The sequence below is a fragment of the Empidonax traillii genome, unplaced genomic scaffold, assembly GCF_003031625.1.
Source record: "Empidonax traillii isolate 1590-97213 ecotype Southwest subspecies unplaced genomic scaffold, ASM303162v1 scaffold2533:size40725, whole genome shotgun sequence".
Lineage (NCBI taxonomy): Eukaryota > Metazoa > Chordata > Aves > Passeriformes > Tyrannidae > Empidonax > Empidonax traillii.
This window is the reverse complement of record NW_020957726.1, coordinates 15723-24193: the sequence shown is the minus strand read 5'-3', so window position 1 is coordinate 24193 and position 8471 is coordinate 15723. Positions and strand designations below refer to the sequence as shown.

At 48.4% G+C, this 8471-nt stretch overlaps 2 protein-coding genes across 2 annotated transcripts; both read left to right on the top strand.

Annotated features, from left to right (window-relative positions):
* Positions 1-1429: 1429 nt before the first annotated feature.
* Positions 1430-1759, top strand: LOC114072019 (feather keratin B-4-like). Its single transcript, XM_027909930.1, has one exon. It carries the CDS (start codon positions 1430-1432, stop codon positions 1757-1759), a length of 330 nt encoding a protein of 109 aa, XP_027765731.1.
* Positions 1760-6971: 5212 nt separating this feature from the next.
* On the top strand, positions 6972-7340 carry LOC114072018 (feather beta keratin-like). The gene has a single exon (XM_027909929.1). It carries the CDS (start codon positions 6987-6989, stop codon positions 7338-7340), a length of 354 nt encoding a protein of 117 aa, XP_027765730.1. The 5' UTR covers positions 6972-6986.
* Positions 7341-8471: the final 1131 nt, after the last annotated feature.

The window sequence follows — 8471 nt, the reverse complement described above, 5'->3', positions numbered from 1 at the left end:
GCGGCTTCCTGGGATTTCAGGTGGGAAGGACGGTGACTTTGGCATGGAAATGACGTTAAAATGCATGTTTGGGGGTAAAGAATTGCAGGTTTATAAGTGTTTGGATGGGCTGGGTTCATAAAACCGGGCTCAGCCCGAGCGAGAACGTGTTTTACTCTCCTTGCTCAGCAATTCTCCCCGGTTTTAATTTACTTCCAGCTTTGCAATACTCATGGAAATGGGCTGCCCTTCTCAGCCGGGTGTTTGTGTGGGAAGTGCAAAACTGGGGAATATCTGCCCTGCATCTTGTTTTGTGGTAAAGCTGAGCCCTCGTTTGCGGGCTGATTATTCACCTCCAGCAGCGAAGTCTTGAATAAGGACTAAACATCACACACACACTCCCCTTAAGCAGTGTCCTAATGACTAAAACGAAGCCTAAAATGTCCACTGGCCTCAGGAGGCACCATAATTACTGCCCTAAATCACACGAGTCACCACAGTCTTCCCAAGCAATTAAGGGGGTGCGCGGTGACGAAGATGAAAGGCACGGCGATGCCACAAAGGGGAGGGGAGAAAACAAGGGCAGTAGCAAGAGAGATTTTGGAACAAACAACAACAAGAGTCGATCAGTTTTGGTGGGTTTTGCATGCAAAACATGGCTCATTAAGGAATCTCATGCATGATAAGTATCTCTGGTCTGCAGGCAGCTGGACCATGGTATAAAAGGCTATAGAGCACAAGCCTCTTCCATCCTCTTCTCTTGCCTTATCCTCCCAGGTGAACAGGTAAGTCTGAACCTCCCCAGTGCCTTTTTAAATGCTAAACTGCCACTTTGATGACTACTTTTATTTTATTTTATTTTTGGTTTTTCTTAATTGTTGTTGTTGGTTGTTCTTGGTTCTTTACAAATATTGCTGGTTTGTTTTGTTTTGTTTTGTTTTTACCTCCAGGGGGAATTTAAAAAGGTTTATTTGTACCAAAAAGAAAGGCTTTATTTACCTGTGGAGCAGAGTGTGTTGAGACAGGACTTGGAGGATTCTGGCAATATTATCTCAAAACAAGCAGATTTATGCTGCATTTTAGAGGGTTTTTAGGACCCCTGAGGTCTTGGATAGCCATGAACTGGGTTGGCTTCTGCAGAGGGACCCCACCAAAGGATGGGGAACCCCTTTGCTGGTTGGGCTTGGACACACTTCCCATGACTGGCATCACAGTTCAGAGGCCAATCCCTGAGCAGCCTCCCAGAAAAGAAAAGAAAACCTCCAAAAGGTCAAAAAAATGCCACTTCCACCCGTGGCTTTTGGTGCGATGGGCGGTGACCTCCCCAACCACCTCTGTAGGTACCCGAACATCTCTTACCTTCTTAAGTGGCTTCTGTGAACTTAATACGGGTTGTAAACAGTTTTTAACTTTCTCCCCTGCGTTTCAGCCCTGCCTCTGCCCTGGAAACATGTCCTCCTACGACCTGTGCTGCCCCACCACCACCAGCACCTCCTGCGGGCCCACCCCGCTGGCCAACAGCTGCAACGAGCCCTGCGTGAGGCAGTGCCAGGACTCCACCTACGTGATCCAACCCCCTCCCGTGGTGGTGACCCTGCCCGGGCCCATCCTGAGCTCCTTCCCCCAGAACACCGCCGTGGGCTCCTCGGCCTCGGCCGCCGTGGGCAGCGCCCTGAGCGAGGAGGGGGTGCCCATCAACTCCGGGCTGGGGGGTTTGGGGTACAACCGGCCCTACCGGCGCTACAACGCCTACAGGAGCGGTTTGGGTGATCCCTGCTAAAGCAGGAGGGAGCAGCGGGGTCGTTGGAGTCATGGGAACGTTGGGAGCCGCGGGAATTTCGGGAGCCAGGGCCGTAATTTGCAGGGCGCGGCGCTGAGCACCCACGACCCCACCTGAGTGGAAGGGTCAGGGGGGGCTTTGCATCTCCTCAAATCAGGCCCTTTATTTTTTTTTTTTGCTTTGTCTTCTTCTTCGATCCTTTGTATTTCTGATGAAACATTTTATGGGTTTGTGGGGGTTCTTTTCGACTGCTGGAAGTGGGGCTTTCTTCGCCTCAGTGAGAAAACAAACCCAGGATGAAAAGCCATGTTAGCTCTTGCCTTCGAGCCTAGAAATGTAAACTTACACTTTGTACCTTTTTATTCTGCTTTTTTTTTTTTTTTTTTTGCTCTCATTAAAGTTATGTTGCATCACCACCTGAGTCTTTCTGCTGTCGATTTGGAAAACTTTGCAACCTTTTAGCAAAAAGCTCATATTTTTTTGGGCAGAATTTCTGGTTCTTCTGGTTTGTACTTTGAAAGGGGGTGGACAGAGGTGCTTTTGGACACTCCAGGGCTGCAGATGTCCAGCCTGGAGAAGAGAAGCTTTGGGGTGACCTCATTGTCACACACTCCTCAGCCTGGGTGGCACCAAGACATTGCTCTCCCAGCAAGGTGGATCTCACACCCAGCGCTAATTGCACTCTCCCAATTTGAAATATAATTAAAATCTGCATTTGAAAAAAAAAAAAATCCCTCAAACACATTTGGGAAATAAAGAAAACCCACCCGTTTTGGGTGTGTTGTTTTGCAGAGGTTCTGGTGACTAAATCACTTCTTCCCTCAAGCATAAATGAATTTTGGTGTTGTTTTCTACTGTTCCCAGCACAATGACCACACTACACCTGGTTCTTTGCAGGAATACTCCAGATGTGCATCCATTTAGCGAGCTACATTTATTTTTTGACAAAAAAAAAAAAAAAAAAAAAAAAAAAAAAAAAAAAAAAAAAAAAGGAAATTATAAACTAAGATGCCAAACCCAACCTCAAACTTCAGTGATTTTAAAGTTCTTTATACCAGCATTTGAACAACATTAGCAACGAAACGAGCTCCTTTCAGGTACCTTGAGGAGGACATACCTACCTGTGCTGGAACACCTTTGCCTTCAGGGGAGTTATTTGAGCAGCAGGAGTGGTGAAGAGCAAATCACAGGCCCTGCCTACACCAAAAATCCTCTCAGATGACACGGACAACGTGCCCTGTTCTTGGGATGAGAGACAACTTCCAGCCAGGAACGAGCAGTGGGTGCAATAAATCAGCAGTGCCAGGCAGAGACAGCCAGCCTGGCCCAATTAAACCCCCTTCAGCTCCAGGGACATCTGCTGGCTTAGACAATCTGCCACCCAGAGGGATCTGGAGATGGTGAAGTTCAACAAAGGGAAGGGCAGAGTCCTACACTGGGGTTGGGGCAGTTCCAGGAATGAGGAGCTCAAGGGAGGGGATTCTCAGCCCCTGCTCTGCCCTGGACAACTCTGGTGCCCCCAGCAGAAGGACATGGAAGTGCTGGAGCAAGAGCAGAAGAGCCAGGGCCATGTTGGGCAGGGCTTGGAGCAACCTGGGCTGGTGGGAGATGTCCCTGCCCGTGGCAGGGGGTGGAACAAGATGACCTTTAAGGTCCCTCCCAACCCAACCCATTTCCATGATTCCAGGATTCCAAACTGCAGAGCCTTTGAGGGCAGCAACAGAGTTCTCCCCCAAAGGTCCTGGATCCTTGGCTGGACCATCCCAATAACTGGGGGAACCATCCCAATAACATGTCCCCAATAATGGGAACAATCCCATCTGTCCCATCCCTGAGCACAGAGAAACAAGAAAAGCAAGGGAGGGCTTGAGCTTGCAGGAACTTCCAGAGCCTCAAAGCCTCTGAGGCACCTAATTCTTTGTAATGAGCTAATTAATTACGATTCAGAACGAACTGCAGGTGACACTCCTGCCAGGGAAGCTCCCACTTTGTGTCAGCTCCTCACTACATGGGTTTTGGGGTCACTTTTGTGCCTGGAGACTTCCCCCAGGGGATTACTGTGAGTAAACTCCTGTTTCAATTTTGATGAAGAATCCCTTTTTTTTTTTTCAGAAGTTCAGTCACTCTCAGGTGTCTCAGGAGGATGTTCTCACATTATGCAAGAAAGCTTAATTATAACCTTAATATTCAGGCCTATCCTTGATTATAAAAGTCTGTGAACTTCTAATTTGCTCAACTTTAATGCATCTCAAAGATCAGGCCATTAAAGTCATTCTGACTGTACAATAAATTGGCTGGAGTCAGGACAATATTTATTGTAATCATTTTTCAAGGGAGGCTGAAAGAAATCCCTGAAAATGTTGTTGCTGGGTTTTGTTTTGTTCTGTTTTGTTTTGTTTTTAAAGACGTTTTGTGTTTTCCAAGCAAAACTTGGATGAAGGAAGAATCAAAAAAAAATTGATGACAGTACACCGTGGTGGATGCTGTTATGCAAATTAATTCCTCAAATAGCTGCTAGGGTTGAAATTATTTCTGAAAAAGGCTGCTAATCCTTCAAAATATGGAGAATTACTGAGGAGTGGACAGGGCTGGTGAAGTTCAAACCAGTCAGGGAAACTTCTTTGCGAATCTCCTTGAAACACGAGATGGTTTAAAACACAAACCTTAAGCTTTTTGCACTGAATTTCAAACCAAATAGAACAGCTGTAATTCCTGCAGCCAGAAACAATCACATGAGTTTTACAGCCCAACTACTGCCCTGCACTCCCCAGTCTTAATAACATGTTAGTAAACAAGTGATACGAGAATTCAGATGCAGGTGAGGTATCTTGAATTTGCAAATCATGCCCTTCTTTGCATTCTGGCTCTTTAATAAAGCCTCTGATAAACTTTGAAGTTCTCAGGAACCCCTGACCAAGCCAAACGAGTTTCTGTTCCCAGGGGACCTTCCCAAAGACAGCCCTAATTTCGGGCTGATTTACATGTCTCGGTGGTTGCAAGGAGGGCAAATCCTCAGGACTGATCTCCGTTGTCTGGAATTGCTCGTGGATTTTTATCCCCTTTGCCATTTTTCCCCCTTGGAGAAGAGGCTCCATTTCATTTCTTTGTGCTGCTGGAAAGTCATGGAAAAATCAACTCCAAGTGAGGAAATTACTGACAATTTACAGGCTTTTGGCAATTCTCCAGATGGGTCCACTGGTCTTGAACTCATCAGTGCCAGGCACCGCTGAGGAAATGGATGCTGCAATAAGAGAAGGATTATTGAGGTTGGAAAAGCCCTCCAAGGTCATTAAATCCACCCATCCCCACCTCGTCCCCAGGCCCAGAGTACTCAGTGCCATGTCCAGTCGTTCCTTGGACACCTCCAGGGCTGGAGAGACTGTCTAGGAAAGGAAAGATTCTTGGATGGAACTTCTGCCTGCACAGCTGGGTTGGGCAAAGCTTCATCTGCTGCAAAACTCCTTCTTGAGAGCAAATCTCACCCAGCAAAAGCAACCTATTTATTCAGCTGCTGATAGTTTGAGCTCTGAGATGAGAATGAAAGTGGATTTGTGGATTTTTTTTTTTTTTCTCCAAAGAGATCAGCCCCAGGATTAGAGACCCAGGAAAGGTTGTTTGGGGCTGTAGTTGGGTGAAAATCGTGGGTGTCCAAGGAAGGACACTGAGTGCTCTGGGCTGGGGGACAAGGTGGGAATGGGACACAGGGTGGATTTGGTGACCTTGTAGCTCTTTCCCAACCTCAGGGATCCTGTGAAAAGCTGCTTGAATCCCCTCCCCACCCCCAAAACTCATGGGCTGACTTCCAAAAGCAGCAATTCATGTTTTCCACCAGGATTTGGGTACCAGGCACTGCATTATGCAAATGATGCTTAATCTCCTTTAATGACCCCAAGCAGACCCAGAGAGGGTTTTGAAGGCAGAACAAACCCTCTTGAATGAAGCATTCTGCTGTTCCCAGGAATTAAGCTGGCCCAGAATATTTCAAGATGAAATAATCTTGTGGTCAGATATACATGCCACAAGATAAGGAAGTGAAGGAGTAATAAACACAAATACTGAAGCAAAAAAAAAAAACACCAAACATGTCATCAGTAGTGGCTCATAAATAACTCCATGCACAAAGAGTGGCCCAAGTTGTTGGGCAACTTAAGGCTTGGTATAAAAACCTGAAGCAACTCCAGGCTCTGCCAGACATTTCTCTTGCCTTCTTTGCTGTGAATAAGGTAAGTCTGAAGCCTTTTATTCTCTCTTTATACAATCAACTATTGCCTCGATGGTTCTGTAGCTTTTCCCTGCTCATTTTGTGGCAAATTCAGCTTTTTTTTTTCTCTGAGGGAGGAAGGGGTTTTGATATAAAAAAGTAAGTTTTCATACTTCATATGTTGGTGGGGAGTTATAGTAATAATTAATATGCCAATGAGCCACATTCACCATTTAGGGCTGTTTTTCAGCTTTGGGGTCCAAACAAGTTTTCAGGTCCTGTGGCTGCCCATGAAATATCTCTAGTGAGTTCTTGGGTGTGTTCAGAGCTGTGTGACCAAGTTCCACACAGACCAAGTGTGGAAGGTTCAGGCAGGGACAGAAGATCAGCAGAACAGAATCACAGAACGTGCTGAGCTGGAAGGGACCCGCAAAGACCATCGAGTCCAACTCCTGGCCCTGCAAAGATCCATCCCCAAGAGTCCCACCCTGTGCCCCAGAGGATCATCCAAACCCTCCTGGAGCTCTGGCAGCCTCGGGGCTGTGCCCACTGCCCTGGGGAGCCTGTTCAGTGCCAACCACCCTCTGGGGGAAGAACCTTTCCCTGAGATCCACCCTGAGCCTGCCCTGACACAGCTCCAGCCATTCCCTGGGGGCTGTCCCTGCTCCCCCCAGAGCAGAGCTCAGTCCTGCCCCTCCTCTGCCCCTGCCCAGGAACTGCAGTGAGATCTCCCCTCAGCCTCCTCTTCTCCACCTGAACACACCCAGTGCCCTCACCCGGCTTCAAATTAAGACCCTTCCCATCCTCGTTGCCCTCTTTTTCAGACGCTCTTAATATCTTAGGGCTTAATATCTTTCTTATATTCTGGTGCCCATCAAGAACTTGATTTCCTTCTTGACAGCTCCTGGAGGGATCCCTGGGAAGCCCCTGCTGTGATCCCTCTGAGCCAGCGCAGGATCAGCACAACTCACCTCTGACCCCCCCTTTGTTTTACAGGTTCCCTCCCTCCCACCCCCCACACCAGCCATGTCCTGCTACGACCTGTGTGCCCCCACCTCCTGCGGGCCCACCCCGCTGGCCAACAGCTGCAACGAGCCCTGCGTGAGGCAGTGCCAGGACTCCACCGTGGTCATCCAGCCCTCTCCCGTGGTGGTGACGCTGCCCGGGCCCATCCTGAGCTCCTTCCCCCAGAACACCGCCGTGGGCTCCTCGGCCTCGGCCGCCGTGGGCAGTGCCCTGAGCGCCGGGGGGGTGCCCATCAACTCGGGCAGCTCCCTGGGGTTGGGGGGCTTTGGCTACCCGGGGCTGGGCGGGGGCTACAACCGGCCCTACAACCGTCGCTACGGCGCATTCCGCGGCGGCTTCTACGGGCCCTGTTAAGGTTTTTTTTTTGTGAGAAGGGGTTAAAAAAAAAAAAGAAAAAAAAAGCAGGAAGAAATCACCAGGAATTCCGAAGCACCGCCTGACACCGGACTGAGCTCACGGCCGTCGGACACCCACGACTTCACCTGAGGCCAAGGGGAGCTGCGGGAGCTTCGCCTCTCCTCAAATCCGGGCCTCTGCTTGGCTTTTTTTGTTGGGCTTTACTTGATGTTATCTGATCAAATGTCTTGTCTTGTCCTGCTTTTGTGTTTTGTGTTTGAATACGGGATTGTTAGAAATTGCCCCTGCATGGCTGATTTAGCGCAGTGAAACCCCAACCAATGAAGAAGGAAGATTTCAGGTTGCTGAGTGTGTCGCTGTGAGAGGGATGAGTGGGTTCTGTCCTTACTGGACCACAGAAATGTGCTCCTTACCTTTATATTCCATTCCTCAGCCTCATTAAATTTGTGTTGCATCCTACTCCGAGTCTGCCTGTCCTTCTTTCTTCTCCAGCCCTTCGTGCCCACCTCCCAAAGACAAAGAATCAGATTTCAGTTGTGGAAAATGATTTTTCTTTTGTCTGTACATTTGAAATCAAGCCTGAGACCACTGACAAAAGGCCAGAAAGAGATGGCCTTCACCTGCAAAGGGTTGAGACACAAACAGGTGATATATAAAGATGAGATTTTTGAGAAGATCCCTCTAAAAGGAGGGAGCTCAGCTGGGTTTGCTCAGGGAAAGGGTGGTAGGAGAGCTGGGGAACCCCTCTGAGTTCAGCCTGAGCTTTTTGGTGGGTGCCAGCACCTTTTGGCAGCTGAGCTCAGACCCTGATAAGTCTGGGAGGGGAAGAAGAGAGGGATGTGTCGTGTCCTCACAAGGGAATTGGCCTTGGGAATTCGCTGGCCTGGGAAGCACATCTGGGAGAAAGAGATTAAAGGACCAAATTCAGAAGATTTTGAAGCTCTAACCCTTTTTTAATGTGATTTCATAACCTGCCTCCTATTTGTTGTGTCTGGTAAAGCTGAGCTTTATCAGGCATTGCTTTGTTCCAGCTGGATTGTGCTGGAATAAAAGTTTGGAGACCGGGAGCTTTGCTCCCTGAAGGAAGAAGGTTTGGAAAAGCTTTGCCTGAAGGCTCTGGGTGACTCA